The following is a 20,741-nucleotide window of genomic DNA, read 5'->3' as shown; positions in this document are numbered from 1 at the left end:
CACCCCTCCCTCCCCCTCCCCCGCCCTCTCCCCCCCCGTTCCCGCCTCCTCCCCCCTCCCCCTCCCCTCCTACCCCCTCCCCTCCTCGCCCCTCCCCCTCCCTCCTCCCCCCCTCTCGCCCTTGACACCCACAACCCCCCCAAATACACACACGCACACAATATTTTGTAAAGAAATTTAATTTTATCTCTATTAATTAACAACAATCGTTTCTTCTAGGTTAGCGCTGCCAATATTTGCCAAGTTGGAAAGTTGAAGATATATCTTAGCTCTATTTCCGGCAACCCGTATACAAAGCCACAGACCTTTCGTTGGCAGTTTTCAAATTGGAGGTCTTTCACAAGAACGCTATTACTGTGCTGATTGTATTACCAGCGAGAGACAGCGACGAATTAGGAATGCAGTTAGTTACCAGCAGTTAAACGACGGCGAACTTAAAAGATGTGCGTCATGTGAGTGACGTACGGCTGTTAATGGTCTACTGTAGTGCATTACGCTTACAGAAACAGTATCTATTCAAAAAGCATTGTAGTAGTACTTTGTAAGGATAGTGCACAGGAAACTGTGGAGTGACACTCCTGTATATTTCGATCTACCAGTCTATCAGTCAACACCAAGTCTGGTAATTTGCAGTGCATCTTTGTGGATCTAGACTCGTGTACGGTCGGCTGAAGGCACCGCTGTAGGTACAGACAGAGGAGCAGGAGGGTGGAGCTGGTGGCACGGTGAGCGCCCCGGTGCGCCGGTCGCCAGCAGCCAGCCCCGGTCGATGAGCAAGCTGCTGTGCTCGTGCGCGGGCCGCCGCCGCCGCAGACGCGGCTCCTCCTCGTCGTCGAGGACGCCGACACCGACGCCGCGCGCCCAGCGGCGCCGCAACTTCCCCCGCGACGACGTCCTCAGAGTCCCCCCGGCGGGCGGCCACTGGGCACCGGGCTCCAAGCGGGACCCGCAGCTGTCGCCCCTGGTCGTCCACCCGTTCCCCGACGTCGTCGCTGGCCAGGTGGGACCTTCCGACACGAGCCAACCTCCGCAACTGACTCGGCCCCAAAGTCCTGGCTCTCCTCCAGAAGCTCGGGAATGCAGCCCACTGCCACGTGCAGAAACGGAACCCAGCGCACCCACGGAGATGGAGCTGAACTCCCTGCGCTCCTCCACGTCGGACGAGGGCTCGTTACCCATGGCCTCTAGAGAGAGACTGGCACGTTCTAGAGAGACGCTGCCTGTCGACACCGACGCGGCACAGTTGGCGAGTTCCAGTCCGACGCGGGCCAGCTGCGATTCTCTGAGAAAGACTCCGTGTGGAAGCGCGAGTGCGGTAGACGATCCCTGCTGTAAAGACAGCGGCGAGGTGTGGGTCAAGATGGATCCGTCCTCGGCAGTGCTCCCGCGACGGAAAATTTCGGGAAGATCCCCAGCTACGTCTGTCGATCAAGTGTGGTCGAAGGCCGGAGCGAGGAGGCGCCTGCACGACAGTGGCACTGCGTGGTCGACAGAAGATTTCACGGGTCGAGGAGATGACGACATATGGGTCAGAGCCAAGACTTCGTCGGCAGACGTGAAGACTGCTGACACACAAGAACAAGAAATTAAGCCGCTTGTGTATGAGAGACTATCAGCTGATCGCTTGCATTCTGTTGCGGATGGCCCTGGACCCAGCTCTCCAGGGACCAAAGGAAAGAGTTTAACTATAGATCGCAGCAGTGCAGTGAAACTCAAGCCAGGAGCAAAGGAAGACAGAAGCTCTTTCCTCAACTGGCTGTGGACACTGTTCAGGAGCAAACGGAAGGATGCAAAGGATGAAACTGACCCAAGCGGCAGCAAAACTCAAAAAGAAGCTAATGCTACAAATGAAACCAGTGTTTTGCAGAGTGAGAAAAAGACTGACCAGAAAGAAAAAAAAGATACTTGGAGAAGCTGCTCGCGCTGTTCTCACTGGAAGTGACTTCAGATTGATTGACGATGATGGTGGTCGTGGTGATGTGTATGAGGATGCTTGTGACGGTGGGGTGCTGCCAGATGCTGCTAATAAAGAGGATCTAGATGACACTGTTATCAATCCAGTAATTGCCAAGAGACTAGACGACATTGATGAGGTCTTACAGGCCGTGTATGAGCGTAATATTGCATATGGAAGGTCTATCAGTATGCAGCGCCTGGAGGTTAATGCAGGCCACAAATACCAAAGAGATTCCAGAGAAAGTAGCAGGGAAGCTGATGGGGATGAAAAGTCCTCAAGCCACCTGTCTTTGTGCAGAGCAGGAGAAACAACAGTACTGTTGCCAGAGGGCAACAGTTCACACAAGTACCATGAAAAAAAAATCAGTGTGGGATCGTCATCGCCGTCCAGCTATTACAGCCATTCTCGTTCTGAATCAGAACTGACAAACGATGACGAATTTTTGGCTCTGGGTACTCCTCCACACCCGCCCAATGTGAAGCTGTCACAGGCTGGTTACATGAGGCTGAGTGAACCGAATTTCAGCAATGCAGAATGTGCAAGGTTTAAAGTAGGACGTTTCCTCCAGCAGAGCAACGATGAGCAGTGGTTTGGGCATTCTGATCAGTCGTTAGAAGGCAAAGTGGCTGGACAGCCTGAAGCCATTAGTGGTACAGATGATGTCAGCAGCACACCCGTACCAGATCAAGGATCTGCGGCTGTGGAGGATAAACTTATGAAGATAACTACTGGCTTTGAAGCCGGTGTTCGTGCAATTAGACAGGATATCGAGCACTGTTTGGCCTCAGCTGAGCAAGCTTCTGTAGGTGAAGCAAGTGCTGCATTTATCTCGATGGAGATCAATTGTTCCAAAATCTTACAACAACCTACAGTGCCTGCCCTAGTTGTGTCTGAAGAAGCAGAAGACAACGATCGCGATCTGTGCGGTTTCACAGATGATGGTCTGGATGACATCCTCAAAACTTCAACCACCACTGAGATGGAAGCAGATGAATGGGCAGGCTTTGATCCAGCTGCATGGTCACGCGAACATGGATTTTCAGTCCCAGCAGATTCTGCTTGCTACAGGAGCATCTTACCATCTGGGAAGAAGCTGGTGGACGTGAGGCAAGGCGAAGTGGAGGTTGCTGCTAGAAATGAATCCTGGGCAGACATCCAGAGGGCGCTGCAAGAGCTGGTAGATAGCCAGGACTCTGCACTGATCCAAGAGCTCAAGAAGACACCTGAAGATGAAACACTCCTGGGACCTCTCTTAGAGGAAACAGATCTTACTGTAAGAGAAGACGTATCGCCTCTGGAAACTGGAGTAATGCCTGCAGCCACCACCTCCCCAACTCCTCATCAGGTGTTAAGCGTGCAACAGGTGCAATCAAAGGATAATGACACCCCACAAACTGATGTTACTAAAATCAGGGATTTAGTGTCTACTGACGCTACAAAATCAACAGCTACAGTCAATGTCTTCCCTATGATTCACCCAGTCAAAAGTAGTGGACAGGTTCAGTCGAAGGATGATCAGAGCCTACGCAGAGAAGGTGTAGCAGCTCCAAAAGACCCTTTCTGTGATTCGAATTTCGTCAAGAGAAAAGAAGAGCCAAAGGCTGGAACTCAACTAGCGTTGCAGCCACAGTTTCAGGAAGTGCCCCCTGTCACAGGATCTCCTGTTGTATATCCAGTAATGAAAGATCCAGTAGGCTCAGAGAATGTTAAAGCCTTTTTTGATGAAGCATTGGACAAATCAGAGCTACCTGTGCAGCCATCAGAAGAATTTGTCGTAGATGTAAGCTGCATCAGGCAAGGAGAAGCTAAACCGTCTCCAGACAATCTGCAGTCAGTTTCCTCAGTAAACGTTTTCACTCTTTCTGATGAAACATTAAATAATTTACGATCTGCAGCTCAGAACGTGAAGAAAAGTACCGCCCTAGAACTCATAGCACCAAGTGAGGAGTTGTTTGAAGATAAGATGAAGGTGTCAGAGACTCCCTCAGTAGATTTATTGGAAGACTTGCCTGTTGCTCAAGGAAGAGCTGTCACTCAGACAGACACAATAAAAGATATAACCATAAATATGGCTCCTCGTAAGACATTGGATGCCCAAAATACAGCGTCTAGTTCGCAGCAGAAATTCATTCCTGGAGTGTTTAACGTTGACTGCACAGCTGAGCCTCACGAGGAGACTGAGGTTTGTTCCGATATCCTCACACTTGCAGAAACAGTTCCTACATTTGCTCGAGATTCTGACTGCTCAGGACTAACAAGTGTGATACCTCAAGACTCGAATTTGCAGAAGTCGTTAATTTCTTCAGAGTCAAAAGAAAATGATGACAGAGACAAAGTTGATAGCACATCGCTAGAGAGATGTCAACAGATAGGAAGAGAGCATTTCTTATTGATAGATAAAGAGGAGCAGGATTGGTTTGGTCCTCACATAACAAAGGATTCAGAAGTGTTGCAATGGAAGAAGCCCGTACTGGAGTCTGCTGGTGCCTTAGATGAAACTTACACTTCCAAAGCCATTGGTACCTTTCTTAGCGGAGATCTTGTAAAGGAGGAGGAAATCAATATTCCAGTTACAGCAGAGAAAACAGTTTTTGCAGAGAATTTAATGCCTGACCAATCAGATAATTTGATTAGCAAACTGGCAGATACTTCATCAGACACAGTTTGCAACATTGCTGGAGAATATGGACTTTTGGGTGCATCAGTACCCAGCATGCTGTATGAGCAGAGTCGACAAGATGTGGACAGTAAAATGCCACAAAGTCACAGAGACAGATTTATGACACATGGGCACCAATCAGCTTCAGACTGTCAGCCTCAACGCAAAGTAGCTGATGTAGGTACTCCAGATAGAAGTATGGTTAGCCAACTGTTTGATGCCACTTGGCAAGCAGCACAAAGTGAAGAGGAAGCTGCAAATATCATAGAAACACCATCTGCAGTTTCACCGTCAGTAATATACCAATCGAATGAAGCAGAATTTTTGTTGGATCCCATTGCTTTATCTCGCCAGCACTGTGAGAAAGCTGAGTCTTCTACAAAATCTGGGTCACCATATGATGTGCTGGAAGAATTTGTCCAAGTATCAACATCTAACCAGATATATAATTTGAGAGAACAATCTCATGATCTTAGAGATATTGCAGATCAGCTACAGTCTCTAAAAGAACAATCTCATTCTTCCGAAGATACCAAAAGCCATCTAAATAGTTTGAAAGAACATTCTGACGATTTTAGTGACGTAGCAGGTCATCTACAGAACTCTAAAGATAAATCTAACGATTTTGGGGGTATCGTAGGACAGGATTCAGAAGGATGGCCTGTTAATGAAAAGGATCAATCCAATGCGCTCAGAATCAAAATGGGTAAGACTGTAGACACAAATAAGAAAACAATCTCTCGAGATATTTCCACAGAATCAGTATGGTTATCTTTGGACAGAAGTCTGGAAGACCTCAAAACACCGGCTGTATCATTCCCCCCTGGTCTGTCATCAACATCTGCTCTATTGCCAAGTGTTGATCCATTACCAGATATGCAGCTGCTGGATTGCTTAGATAGTGATGACTCCAAGCGTTCTGACACAAAGAAGAACAAGATAGAAGATCCTTTCATGCCATCATATAGCATGCCTCAGAAAGATGAGACCACTATCGAAAAATCTAACGATATGTTCTATGGGTCAGGTGGAAGGGACGTCCTGAATACTTTAGACTCAGCATGGTTCCCATCAGAAGATGCGTTTTTTACAAAACAATCATCTATAGATATGAAATGTGACAGTGACACGCCCAAAGATACAATGCTGCCTCCTGATAAAGTCAGTGGCTCACAACAGGCAACAGATTGGTGGTCTGAGAAAGGATTTGATTCACTGAGTCCATTCAGAGAGCAAGATTTCTCTTTCACTGGAGAAATTAAGTCAGAAGCACCACAGCAATGGGACTCATATATCTGGACTAGTGAATTCCAGCCATCGAATTCTTCCTCGTCCACTCCAACTGACATTTCTAAGACTTTTTTTGCCGACAACGTACAAGAAGACTATGGTAAAGATCCAGATCAATTCGCAATTGCCTCTAAGGGAATTGCCTCAGTCAACACAGTAGAAAACAAGGAACTTCAGCAGAAACAACGTGATGAGCTGTTAGATGAAAAGAACACAAAATCATCTACCCAAGCAGGTTATTCCGAATTTGGTGTGCCGAAGACAGCATTACCTTCAACAGCTACCTCACAGCCTCCAGAAGAATCACTGTATGTGGAACAGCAGAAATTGCAGTCTATTTCTGTGACTAAGCAGTCACTGTCTGATGAGTCTGCTGGATCAGTAAATAATATAGGACACAAAGCACAAGTTTTAAAAAGCGATACTACAACATGTACCAAAAACGAAGCTACAAATGGAGATCCAGTGGACAATTACAGACCCTCACCCACAAAGAAACAAGAAATGCACGTGACTGCAGTTCCTCTGGAAATTAATCCTCCAAAACACCTCCATGTGACAGGGGACACTACTGCAGCCTCACCATCTTCCAAAAGTGTTCGTGAAGTGGAACAGAGGGAATCTGATGATTTTCCAACTCTTGGATCAGTGGCAGAGGTCAAGGTGTCAGCAGAGGAGATTTCTGTTAGTTCTCATTCGGACTCTCCTCCTCCTCTGGTAGACGTTTCGCCACTGGACACTGCAGACAACTCAAGTCTGCCTGAAGTTCATGGTACAGTAGTCGAGAAGCAGCAACATTCTGATCACCATGCTCCACAAGTCTCTACAGGACCAGTCTATGCTGAACAGATAGCTACACCACACATCAAATCAGCAGAACCCCCTGTTTCCTGTGAGCTCAATCCAGCTGAAGTAGGTGCAGATACCAGCTGTCCTAGTAATAGTGAACAGGGTATAAACAGTAAACTTGTGCATCCAGCAAAAGAAGTTTCCACAAGTACAAAGGCTTCAAGTGCTTCATCAGCCGAGAACGATGGGACCATCATCAGAACTTCAGAAAAATCATTGCAATCAGGAGACTCTCCACTAGAGACTGATAGTTACTCTGAAGATAGCGTCTTTTTGGATGATGAGGAAGGTGGAGACGTTCTGGGAAGAGCAGGCTTCATATTGCACCCCATAACTAGGCAACTGATAAGGCGTTCATCATCGGTGACATCGGAACCTCCTCTGAGTCCAACTATAGCAGTTGGTCCATCGGCTGTCACGCCAGAAAACACAGAAGAGAAGCTTGTGGCAACTACAAGTGGTGGGCAGGTGTTCAGAGAGGATGAGATGAGGGAGAAGCCTCAAAGTGCAGGCAAAGCAGATGCAGTAGTGAAACCTCCATCAGCCGAACGTAGAGAGTCAGTCGTTCTGGAGAAGATAACGGCACTTAAGCACCACATATCCGAGGGTATTCAGCACGGCAAGGACAGTGTTTATAGCACTGAGAGGAAGCTACTGGAAAAGGTTCAGTCGTGGATAGCTCCCGCCGAGAAGTCACCGGGAAAAGGAACAGAAAAAGTTATTGTTGAAGAGGAAGATGTCGTTGAAAATAAGCAAACTGGACCAACGGCATCAGATACGTTAGAAATAGAGAGAGTAAAAAGCACTACTACTACTGTTCATGAACTGGAAAACAAGATTGTTAAGCAACAAGACGAGAAAGTGGAATTATTCCAACCACCATCTCCAGGTACTTCTGGATCAGAAACCAAAAACAAAGTTGCTGGGAATCAGGATGAGAAAGTAAATCTTCCTCAGCCATCGTCTCCAGGCGTTGAGAATGAAATTGTGAGGACTGTGTATGCAGGACCAGCTCTCAAAATAGATGACACACTGCAAGCAACTTCCCCTCCAGAAGAAATAAATGTAGTTGTAGATAATAATCTCAAAGAAGTCTCTGTTGGTAATATGTTAGCATGGAACAGAGCTGCCAAAATAGAAGACAAACTGCAAGCAACTTCCGCTCCAGAAGAAATAGGTGTAGCTCTAGATAATAATCTCAAAGGATGTTCTGTTGGTAATATGTTAAAGGAGAACAGAGCTACCATGGAAACATTTCCTCTAACTCCTGAGGGAGGTACTATCATTGAAATGGAAGACTTTGAGTATGAAACAATTGTAGTAGACAGAGATCCGTTGCTGGGCCAAGAGTTCACAATTCTGGTGAAATCAAGCAGTGACTCGGAACATTCCAGTTGTCACTCGAAAACTGGAGTCAGATCGCCCAAGGGATTGCAAGCATCTGATTCCAACGTAGGGACGTCAGTCTCTCCCAAAAATGAGTCACCATCCTGCCTAACAGGTCACCCCAAAAACACAGAAGCAGATAGTCACTGGACTACAGATTCTTCTAGCAGTCCAGTGGGTTCTGACCACGATATCTTCTTTGAAGATATCCCTCAGCAGTCTCTGGAGTATGGAAGCCAGACACCAAATCCATTTATGTACGAAGAAGACGGAAGTGACTTTGCGGATGTCGAGTGCGGAGACAGTTCCCGCCCTGCTACGTCATCCTCAGATGACTGGTACTTCAGCACCAGTCGGTCTGTAGATGGGGGTCTGGCTATCAGCTACGGTCCCCCATCTAATGCCAGTTCCAGAATAGACCTCAGGAAGCTGGATACCATGGATACTACTGAACAAGGGAACTGTGCTAAAGGGAATGATGCGAAGGGGGAAGACGACATTCTCCATGCGACACATCTACAAGTACCTGTAAATACTCACAAACAAGGTTTTCTGGAAGTACAACATGTAGACCTTAAACCATTTAGCGGCCAAGTGTCCCCAGGTGGCAGATCTTGTGCATCCTATGACGGTCCAGATTACTATGACATCGAGAAGCGGATCGATAGTGTCCTGAAAAGAATCGATGCTCTTCAGGAATCTGACCCAACATTTCGTGAAACCGATAGTGGTACGAGTGGGACCAACCCATTCGACATGAGCGAGGACGAGTGGCTGTGCATGCAGTCTGGAGTGCCACAGGAAGGATTTGCGGAATTGCCAGAGGAGCCGACTGTAGAGGGGTGCGGGAGCACTGTCGAAGAAGATCGACGCTTCCTCGAAGAGACGTACCTGAATACCGGAAAGAAGTCGGGTCGACTCCAGCGAGTCTGCACGAGGCAAAATTTGGATGGAAAAGAAGATCTTGACGCCAATCCATTTTCCGATGTAGCTCACCGCTATATACCCTCATCTGGGTCTGTGCCATCATCAACCGGCAGTATACCAGAAGCTAGTTCAGATTCTGGCGACCAGGACAAGAACAGCAGCAGTAATCCATTCCTCCAGACAATCTACGAGAAGGGATTACTGCCACAGTCTGCATTATCTATTGATTTGCCCAACCCATTCCTATACACAGAGGCAGAAATTAGGGAACAGCTGAGGAGGGCTGGGTTCTCCAGCGAGGAGGAGATTTTCCCACTGTCTCCGCCTGGAGGCACCGTTTCTGAGGCCAGCTCTGGAGTCGCTGGTGACAGATCCTGCTCTCCAGACAGCAGCTCCAGTGACAGCAGTGACGGGACGTTGGTTCAAGACCCTCTCCCTGTGCTCCCAGTACCGACACAGGAGATGCTGTTGCCGGACAGGAGCCCTGATCGTAGGACGCTAACTCTCGAGGAAGTTTCAGCCCGCAAAGAAACTGAATCAATAGAGAGAGATGTGGATAGCGGGAAGTCTTCCAGAGAAGCAGGAGGAGTAATGAAAGGTAGAACTGAGGAACCTGCAAGAGGAGCAGGGATTCAGGACGTGAGGAGTATGAATCTCCCAGATGTAGTATCCAAAGAGGTCGATATAAATCCAACCACGGATTACAGAGGTTTCCAGAAAGAACCTTCATCAGATCTAGAGAAACGTCAGATTGCGAGTGGTTTGCCCTGTCAGGTTCGTACGCCAGTTGACGTCGATCCTAGCAAGTTAGCCGTTAGAGTGAGCGGCTTAAGTGTTCGAACTGAAACAGGATTGCAGGCTCCTTCCAGGTTCTCTGTGTCTTTGGCTGTGCAAGACCCGAGTCTTCAACAAGTAGGAAGTACTTTAGAAAGTGACAGTTGTGTTTTTCCAGCTGATTACAAACCGTGTACTAGCGTTGATAATAGTGCGAAAGAGAATTTCCAGTGTCGACTGCCGAAGGACACAACAGAAAGTGTGGTTGGCGAGTTGCCGGACTTAGTAGGTACCGTGTGTAGTGCTGTGGTCGAGGGCGGCAGTCAAGGTGGTGGTGGTGGTGGTGGTGGTAAACCGTTATTACCACTGGACTCGGATGGGACGTCGACCCAGCAACGAGTACTGCGAGAGGGAACAACGAACGAAACGTCGAACGACGGAAGCCAGCAGGACGATGGAGGTTTGTGCTTGAACTGTGTACGGTGTGTTGTGTGTCCCACACGGCATGGAGTGCCAAAAGAAATAAAAATATTTCCTACTAACATGTACCCTACGTAGTTAGAAAGTCGTGTGCCTCTTTCTGTCACTGCATGTTGCCTCGTCGCTGACACTGAAATTAAAATCCATTAAACATCTGCTGCATTTGCATCAACACACAACACATCTGCACCAAAGTGTTCTGCAGTGGGACTAGGTTTCCTTACGTTCCTGTTGTGGACGCAGACGGAAAAGATTCTTTGTTTGTATGCCTGTTTGTGTGTTGCGATTAGTCTACTTTTATTTTCACAGTCTCTGCGGGGTGGATGGACAGAGAACTGAAAAATATACGTAAACACTCACTGGAAGATGGTAAGCGCCAACTTTTCATGACTGATTTCGTCCACTTTTACGGTACATGCATTGCTTGGTCAGAAATGAGTGTCAGAAGTGGGAGGTCCAGATGGCCAAACGTTTCTTATCATTTTGATAAAAGACTTGAAAACGAAAGGAAAAGTTGGGATTGCAAATAAATTTTCAGGAAGCCGTTATAGCTAAGGCATACGCGAGAACTTCCTACATAAAAGTAGATACTGTTATTTTGTAATTGATGATTTACACGTGCTGATGTAATATTCATTATAAGAACAGGAGAAACCGTAATTTTCTTGGCATTTGCACACGCTATAAGCGCCACAATTTTACCTGTACAGTTACTTACAATTCCTTCTTAAAAACTTATTTGTAGTGTCCTCCTGGACAAGTAAGCACAAACCTTTCTTGGAAATTTATCTGAAAGTCTTAATTTTCCTTTCCAAATCTTTTTATGAAAATTAATGAACATTAATAATTAAAAAACATTAAGCATTATTTCGGTTTATTTGCAGTGTAGGTAAGGTAAAAATAGAAAACAAAAATAGCTTCCGCAGAGGGATTCGACCCTACGACCTTCCGAGTACCTTTCTGTTCTCTTCCCGCTTCACCGACCGCTTCCTGAAACTTAGCCCAACATTAGTTGTTAATGTCTCGCAATAACGCACGCCAAAAATACAGGGTGTATCAGAAAGGATCTCCGATTTTTAAAAACTCATAACTATTATGTTATTTGAGACAGGGTTTGTGGTCCATTTCTCTTTGCCGAGAACACTGTTACAGGAAGCACGTATCTCGATATGCTTGAGAATTTTCTCTTCCCATAGCTGGAGACAACTTCGTTTACCAACACGATGGGGCTCCGTCACACTGGCTTCTGGAAGTGAGGGAATTTTTAAGCCACAGGACTGCTGAATGATGGAACTGTTGTAGCACTGGACCAAATGATTGAGCCTTACGTTATTGGCCTCGAAGGCCACCGGACCTGACTGTGTGTGATTATTCCTTGTGGGGTTTTATAAAAGACTGTTTATGTGCATCTGTTACCAACAACAATGAATAACCTGAGACATAGCGTAACAGCAGCTGTGGAAGCTGTAACTCAAGACTTGCTCGCTGCAATGTGGGTACAATTTGAATGCCGCATTGTCATATGTCGTGCTTCTCAAGGGGGACACATTGAACATCTATGAAAAGGTATGGAAAACAAATTTTTGAGTTTCCCGTTCATGAAAAAACAAAATTCACTGTGTATGTTTATTAGTTTCAGAAATATAGACGCGCCAAATCAGATGATTCTTTTTGATACAACACGTGCTATTTTTTTTCCAAACTCTTGGCCATTTGGAGTTGAATCTACCACAAATTTGGACGAAATCGGTGATGACGAGTAGGCGCGGTCCCATTGTAGGAAACTGTGGGTTTTGAAAAACACATTCTGCAGAAAAGAACGTGTTATTGGTGATTTTATTTGTATTGGCATTAGACCCTGACCTAAGACATATGTTTGATGTTTCATGCCCCTGTGCTCCAGACATTTTCAGAAGATATAAAGACTTCGTGAGTTAGTTTACGAACGCAAACAAGCTGTTTGTAAGTACATTGAAACGTCCCCTTAGAAAAATTATAAATGACTGGGCTTGTAAACCCCTTACATTATTTGCTTTTCAAACAGCTGAGAAAAACTGAACGTACTCAGACATTTCTCTCTTTACCTATTCTGATCAACACTAAACTGACACACAATATTTTTAGCGCAACGCAATCTGACTTTCAATAATCCCTACAAAAGAATGGCTCTGACTAACATTAACCTATACCTTTCATGAATCACTTACCTCACAAAAATCTTCGTTACTCAAACTACTGCAATACAGCGTGCGCCAATACTGTCAGCTGAATAAAAGATTCTAACTACTGAAGGCACTAACTACCGATATACACTCCTGGAAATTGAAATAAGAACACCGTGAATTCATTGTCCCAGGAAGGGGAAACTTTATTGACACACTCCTGGGGTCAGATACATCACATGATCACACTGACAGAACCACAGGCACATAGACACAGGCAACAGAGCATGCACAATGTCGGCACTAGTACAGTGTATATCCACCTTTCGCAGCAATGCAGGCTGCTATTCTCCCATGGAGACGATCGTAGAGATGCTGGATGTAGTCCTGTGGAACGGCTTGCCATGCCATTTCCACCTGGCGCCTCAGTTGGACCAGCGTTCGTGCTGGACGTGCAGACCGCGTGAGACGACGCTTCATCCAGTCCCAAACATGCTCAATGGGGGACAGATCCGGAGATCTTGCTGGCCAGGGTAGTTGACTTACACCTTCTAGAGCACGTTGGGTGGCACGGGATACATGCGGACGTGCATTGTCCTGTTGGAACAGCAAGTTCCCTTGCCGGTCTAGGAATGGTAGAACGATGGGTTCGATGACGGTTTGGATGTACCGTGCACTATTCAGTGTCCCCTCGACGATCACCAGTGGTGTACGGCCAGTGTAGGAGATCGCTCCCCACACCATGATGCCGGGGGTTGGCCCTGTGTGCCTCGGTCGTATGCAGTCCTGATTGTGGCGCTCACCTGCACGGCGCCAAACACGCATACGACCATCATTGGCACCAAGGCAGAAGCGACTCTCATCGCTGAAGACGACACGTCTCCATTCGTCCCTCCATTCACGCCTGTCTCGACACCACTGGAGGCGGGCTGCACGATGTTGGGGCGTGAGCGGAAGACGGCCTAACGGTGTGCGGGACCGTAGCCCAGCTTCATGGAGACGGTTGCGAATGGTCCTCGCCGATACCCCAGGAGCAACAGTGTCCCTAATTTGCTGGGAAGTGGCGGTGCGGTCCCCTACGGCACTGCGTAGGATCCTACGGTCTTGGCGTGCATCCGTGCGTCGCTGCGGTCCGGTCCCAGGTCGACGGGCACGTGCACCTTCCGCCGACCACTGGCGACAACATCGATGTACTGTGGAGATCTCACGCCCCACGTGTTTAGCAATTCGGCGGTACGTCCACCCGGCCTCCCGCATGCCCACTATACGCCCTCGCTCAAAGTCCGTCAACTGCACATACGGTTCACGTCCACGCTGTCGCGGCATGCTACCAATGTTAAAGACTGCGATGGAGCTCCATATGCCACGGCAAACTGGTTGACACTGACGGCGGCGGTGCACAAATGCTGCGCAGCAAGCGCCATTCGACGGCCAACACCGCGGTTCCTGGTGTGTCCGCTGTGCCGTGCGTGTGATCATTGCTTGTACAGCCCTCTCGCAGTGTCCGGAGCAAGTATGGTGGGTCTGACACACCGGTGTCAATGTGTTCTTTTTTCCATTTCCAGGAGTATATATATATTTATCAGTCCATGATATCCAATATTACAAATTTATTTCTGATGGACACACGTCCAGATCGGCCGCTGTCAAAATTCCGCCATCTCTCTCCCCACATCCACCACTGCTGGCGGCTTACCTCCAACTGCGCAACGCTACGCGCTGTTAACAGCCAACTGCCCAACACTAGAATAGCAAATTCCAACAATGCCATCCAGCCACAGACTGCACACAGCACATCCAGTGATTTTCATACAGAGTGCTGCGTGGCGTTACCAATATAAACACCTAAACAGACTACTTACAACATGTGCAATGTTGCTTTGCTCTTTTTTACCCACAACCTGTTTCGACACCTATGAGTCATCCACCACCTATGGGTCATATTTTCAATCCTGTAAAATACCATAGCAAATTTTGATTCGATTTCTATTGTAACCCCAAAGCTTTAACATGTGCATCTGTTTTGTTGGGATTGCTCACTTGTATGTGCTTGGGTTTTACTGGAGAGGTATACTGTTAAGCATTGTTTGACCTGACAAGCATTCAGTGTAATCCTAAAAGTATATTTCTTTGTTCAAGAGTAAATGATTTTGTATCATGTTTGCAGTAGTAACATCACTGGAGGCTTTGTGATAGTCTGCGTCCTTGGTGTACTTTGTTGCATGAAATTCTGCATCATGTTTGCTGGTACCTTTTACCTCTCCACTGTTACACTGTATCTCGCTTTTTGAATAACAATATGAGTATAGGAAGACATATGACGCCAAGCTTACTGTATTGTGCTGTGGTACGGTATTCACACAGAAACGATTGCTTCCTGACTTTGCAGATGAACACGTTGTCAAGTGCGAAGGAGCTCAACAGTAGACCAGTCTGCAAGAGACAAGATTTAAGTGTTGTACCGTCATGTGAACAGTGCCAGCAGAATAGAGGCACATGTTGCAGTTTTAGGCCTACAGTAAAAATACGATAAAAGTTTTGAATCACATTTTTAGAGAAACAAAAGGGAGATTCCAGAAGATTACTCACATTTGTTGAGATACGTGTAGGTGAACAAACACAAAAAAGAAAATGGATTTGCGGAAGACATTGCTTCTCTAAACATCGCACATTTAGATGATACTCTTATTATTAGGAGTCTCCTGACTTTTTAGCTTTAGTACATTACGTATGTTTTTGGATAGAGTCCGCCTTTAGCTAAACACAATTTTGTTTTTTAATCCAAACATGTTTCACTGCAGTTGCAGCATCTTCAGTGCGCTTTTATTTTTCATCTGTTAAAGATAAAGAATGTTCTGTACTGTTTGTATACATGTAACTATTAGTTTTTAAATCGTAATTACAGATATTTGAAAAAACACACAAATTGTGTATTCATACCTGTTTACCACATGGTGTGGTTTTTCTGACGTGTTGTGTTTCTAGTGACTGTTTTGTTCGACTGTTTATCATCTGAAACCACTTGCACCTTAACGTAGATGAATTGTGTAAGCCAAAATTACGATTTGAAAATTGTTATTTCTATGCCTGAAATTAATTAATTCTGTGTGTGTGTGTGTGTGTGTGTGTGTGTGTGTGTGTGTGTGTGTGTGTGTCTATTTACATAATGTTTCACTTACATTTTCTTTTTCTTTATCTTCATCACTGTCAAACACTATACATAGAGTTGCCACTGTCAGTGTCACTGTTTCACCGTTTACCAGCTGTAAAAACAAACATGGCGGGCAGTGGAACAGTTGAATGTGTAAAAACAAGATGGCTGACAGTGGAACAGTTGTAGGCATTCCTGATGGTTGTTCTTAATCTTTCAGATGTGTCCGTGATTTGTGTGTGTGTGTGTGTGTGTGTGTGTGTGTGTGTGTGGTGTGAAAAAGGGGGAGAGAGAGAGAGAGAGAGAGAGAGAGAGAGAGAGAGAGAGAGAGAGAGCGACAGTAGGTTTTACGATTTATTTGTGTGTGTATGTGTGTGTTTGTGTGTGTGTGTGTGTGTAAAGCAAACACAGAGAAAAAAAGAGCTTCAACCCCAAGATTATTACTTTAGTACATTATTACACAATTTACTACATGAAAGTATACTGTTAATGTGTAACAAACCGTTATCGTTCTTTCTAAAGGGCAATAATGGTATGTTACCTGTTAAGTGTCTACTGCGAGTGGTGTAAACTGCACCGATCAGACGTGAGACCTATTGCGACTGGCATGTCGCCATCCCTGCAGCTGCTACCGACGGTAGGTGAATGCCGCTACTTTTTTATTCAGACAGCTCCTCATTTAACGTAAGACAAATCGGAGGAGGTACTGGTAACCGAACCCCGGTCACTCTGTAGGGAAGGCTACCACGCCGACCAATGTGCTGCGTAGATGCTCTGGTGTTAATTGTAGTTTCTTGACAATGTACTAATGCTCATACGTAACTGTGAATTGCACGGTACTGGAAGAATAGCTACAAAGCCGAAAGTGCAGTAATGTATTCAGGATGAAATAAAATAATAATCTAATAGCGAAAACATTATCAATTAGACGGTTTCGTATTTGTTTAGAAAAGACGGCTGAAATGGCAACAAGAGGTTCGTCTCAACATGTGCGGTGTCTTTGTTCACGCGTCATGTCAGCTGCAGCGTTTCAGCGTTTCTGTTACGGTGTCAGGCCAGGAGAATGGCCTGTAATCAGTCGCACTGCGCTTTTCTCTTCACATCTGCCACGTCCAACGTAAGTTTTTCTACAAGTGGATCCCCCGCCCGGGAGTAGTTTTCCTGTATGTATTACTGTATGGGTGCAAGCAGTACCTGTGATAAACTTCAGTTTCGCAGTACCGTGCCACAGGATCGCAGTTCACCACTTGCCTTCTACATCTACACACGTTCTGCGCAAGCCACCGTACAGTGCGTGGCGGAGGGTACCCTGCACCACTACTGGTCACTTCCTTTCCTGTTTCACTCGCAAATAAAGACAGGGAAAAACTGCTGTCTATACGCCTCCGCACAACCCCTAATTTCTCTTACCTTCGCGGTCCTTAGGCCAAATCTAAAGGTGGCATGGCTAAAATACAGGGAGCGAAAGGCTATTTACAATTTTTACAGAAACCAGATGGCAGTTTTAAGGGTCGCGGGGCATGAAAGGGATGCAGTGGTTGGGAAGGGAGTGAGACAGGGTTGTAGCCTCTCCCCGATGTTATTCAATCTGTATATTGAGCCAGCAGTAAAGGAAACAAAAGAAAAATTCGGAGTAGGTATTAAAATCCATGGAGAAGAAATAAAAACTTTGAGGTTCGCTGATGGCATTGTAATTCTGTCAGAGACAGCAAAGGACTTGGAAGAGCAGTTGAACGGAATGGACAGTGTCTTGAAAGGAGGATATAAGATGAACATCAACAAAAGCAAAACGAGGATAATGGAATGTAGTCGAATTAAGTCGGGTGATGCTGAGGGAATTAGATTAGGAAATGAGGCACTTAAAGTAGTAAAGGAGTTTTGCTATTTGGGGAGCAAAATAACTGATGATGGTCGAAGTAGCGAGGATATAAAATGTAGACTGGTAATGGCAAGGAAAGCGTTTCTGGAGAAGAGAAAATGTAGACTGGTAATGGCAAGGAAAGCGTTTCTGGAGAAGAGAAATTTGTTAACATCGAGTATAGATTAAAGTGTCAGGCAGTCGTTTCTGAAAGTATTTGTATGGAGTGTAGCCATGTATGGAAGTGAAGCGTGGACGATAAATAATTTAGACAAGAAGAGAATTGAAGCTTTCGAAACGTGGTGCTACAGAAAACTGTTGAAGATTAGATGGGTAGATCACATAACTAATGAGGAGGTGTTGAATAGAATTGGGGAGAAGGAGAGTTTGTGGCACAACTTGACCAGAAGAAGGGATCGGTTGGTAGGACATGTTCTGAGGCATCAAGGGATCACCAATTTAGTACTGGAGGGCAGCGTGGAGGGTAAAAATCGTAGAGGGAGACCAAGAGGTGAATACACTAAATACGTTCAGAAGGGTGTAGGGTGCAGTAGGTACTGGGAGATGAAGAGGCTTGCACACGATAGAGTAGCATGGAGAGCTTCATCAAACCAGTCTCGGGACTGAAGAGCAGAACAACAACAACGCCAATCTATGTTGGCGGCAGTACAATTGATCGGCAGTTAGCCTCAAATTTTCTCAATAGTGTTAGTCTAAAAGAACGGCGCATTCCCTTCAGGGATTCCATTTGAGTTTCCGAAGCATTTCCGTAATACTTGCGTGATGTTCAGCCCATCGGCAAAATATCCAGCATCCCGCCTCCGAACTCCTTCGATGTCTTCCTTCAATCCGAGCTGGTACGGATTCCAAAAACTCGAACAAAACACAAGAATGGGTCGCACCAGTGTCCCATATGCGCTCTCCTTCACAGAAGAACCACAGTTTCTCTCAATGAACCGAAGTCGACCATTCGCTTTCTCTACTACAGTCCTCAGATGCTCTTTCCATCTCACATCGCTTTGCAACGTTAGGCTCAGATATTTAAACGACGTGACTGTGTTCAAATGGTTCAAATGGCTCTGAGCACTATGGGACTTAACTTTTGAGGTCATCAGTCCCCTAGAACTTAGAACTACTTAAACCTAACTAACCTAAGCACATCACACACATCCGTGCCCGAGGCAGGACTCGAACCTGCGACCGTAGCGGTCCCGCGGTTCCAGACTGAAGGGCGTAGAACCGCTCGGCCACACCGGCCGGCCGTGACTGTGTCAGCCAGCATACAATTAATGCTGTATTCCAACACTACGAGTTTGTTTTTCCTACTCATCCGCGTTAACTTACAATTTTTTTTTTTTTTTTTTTTTTTTTTTTTTTTACATTTAGAGCTAGCTGCCATTCATCACGCCAACTGGAAATCTTGTCTAAGTCGTCTTGCTTCCTCCTTCAGCCACTCAACTTCCGACATCTTACCGTACACCAAGACATTATTAGAAAACAACTGCAGATTGCTGCCCGCCCTATACACCAAATCATTTACGTATACAGAGAACAACAGCGCTCCCATCACACTTCCCTGGGGCACTCCTGACGATACCCTTGTCTCTGATTAACACTCTCCGTCGAGGACAACATACTTGGTTCGATCATTTAAGAAGTCTTAGAGCCACTTACATATCTGTTTACTTATTCCATATGCTCGTGCCTTTATTAACAGCCTACAATGGGGTACCGTGTCAAATGCTTTCCGGAAATCGAATCTGCCTGTTGCCCTTTATCCATTGTTCGCATGGCATGATTTGAGAGAAGGGCAGTCCGAATTTCATACGAGTGATCCTTTCTAAAACCGTCCTGATTCGTGGACAGAAGCTTTTCCGTCTGAAGGGAATCTATCATATTCGAACATGTATTATGTTGTAGAATTCTGCAGTAAACCAGTGTCAAGGATATTGTTCTGTAATTTTCCATTCACCCTTCTTTATACACAAAGTTCACCTGCGCTTTTTTTCCAGCCTCTTGGGACTTTCCTTTGGGGGATTCGCAATAAATGCAAGATAATTAAGGGACCATTGCCGTTGCGTACTCTTTCTAAAACCGAATTTTGACTGTACCTGAACCTGGAGACTTAATTGCTTTCAACTCTTTCAATTGTTCCTCTACGACAGGGATGCCTATTAATATGTTCTGCGTAGTGGAGTCTGTGCGATTGTCAAACGACTGTATGTTTGTCCGATTCGCCTGCGTCAAGCGTTTCTTAAACGCGAAATTTAAAACTTCAGATTCCCTTTTTCTGTCTTGTACTGCCATACCAGACACCTTAACGAGTGCCAGGATAGAAGTCCTAGACCGCTTAGCGATTTTACATACGACCAGACTCTTCTCGGCTTCTTGGCAAGAGCTTTTGCTAAGGTACGAGGTTAGTGGTTGTTGTATGCTTCGCGCATTGATCTTACAGACGCACGGGTCTCTGGTGACTTTAGACTGTCGTCATTTGCTCCTTCTCTTTTGAATCGAGGGTGCAACAGCCTTTGGTTCCTCAGCAAGTTGGGAATTTCGTTGTTAAACCACGGCGGGTCATTTCTGTCCTTAACCCACGTACTCGGTACATACTTCTCCAGAGCACAGTTTACAATCCGTTTAAACTTTGCACATAGTTTCTCTGTGCCCATCATACTGGAACTAGATTATGTCAGTTGATTGTCCAAGAGGTATGCTAACAACTGGACATCTGCTCTTTCTAACAGAAATACTCTCCTAGAGATCGAACTAGTTGCTCAAGACAGTTTTCAGAAAATGTGCTCAGGACTACTTTCCCAAGACTGTCTGTCCGGAAACCTCGCAGTGAATCCATAGATGGGGACCATATGACAGCTCTGGTTTCACATCCCAGCACATTGTCACCCCTACTTACTGTGTAGCGTGACTCATTAGGTTCGTGACTCATCATTCGAATAATCAAAGGATATTTACGTAATTTTCGTTTTGTCAACATTAAGAACTAGTCAACTGTTGCCCCTGGATGACGTAAAACTTAAAGCAAAACAAAGCTACCTGCAGTCTGAAGGTCGATGTGAACGTTTCAGTGCCTCGATGGGGATGGTCGCGTTGTACGTGGTGTAGCATTGTCTTGCTCCGAACTTTGAACTGATTTAGCCAGCCAGTAACAGAGTGACTTACAATCCAAGATGCTACTCCAGGCGAGTGTAAAATGAATGTGCGCAACGGAAAATAATAAATGCTAAATGAAG

At 45.8% G+C, this 20,741-nt stretch overlaps 1 protein-coding gene across 2 annotated transcripts in view; it reads left to right on the top strand.

Moving 5' to 3' along the window:
• The first annotated feature begins 1,643 nt into the window (after positions 1-1,643).
• Positions 1,644-20,741, top strand: part of LOC124717378 — a 59,091-nt gene continuing 39,993 nt past the window's right edge. The window contains exon 1 of one of the 2 annotated variants that reach the window (XR_007005747.1): positions 1,644-10,302. Coding sequence is in view for 1 of the 2 variants with exons in the window: in XM_047244220.1 (XP_047100176.1) it covers positions 1,788-10,302 (8,515 nt within the window). In the remaining variant the exon portion in view is untranslated. The remainder of the gene's footprint in view (positions 10,303-20,741) is intronic. The other variant, XM_047244220.1, reaches the window with a different exon arrangement.

Source organism: Schistocerca piceifrons, chromosome 9 (genome assembly GCF_021461385.2).
Source record: "Schistocerca piceifrons isolate TAMUIC-IGC-003096 chromosome 9, iqSchPice1.1, whole genome shotgun sequence".
Classification (NCBI taxonomy): Eukaryota; Metazoa; Arthropoda; class Insecta; order Orthoptera; family Acrididae; genus Schistocerca; species Schistocerca piceifrons.
Note: the sequence above shows the minus strand (reverse complement) of the source record. Positions and strands in the feature narration are given on the sequence as shown.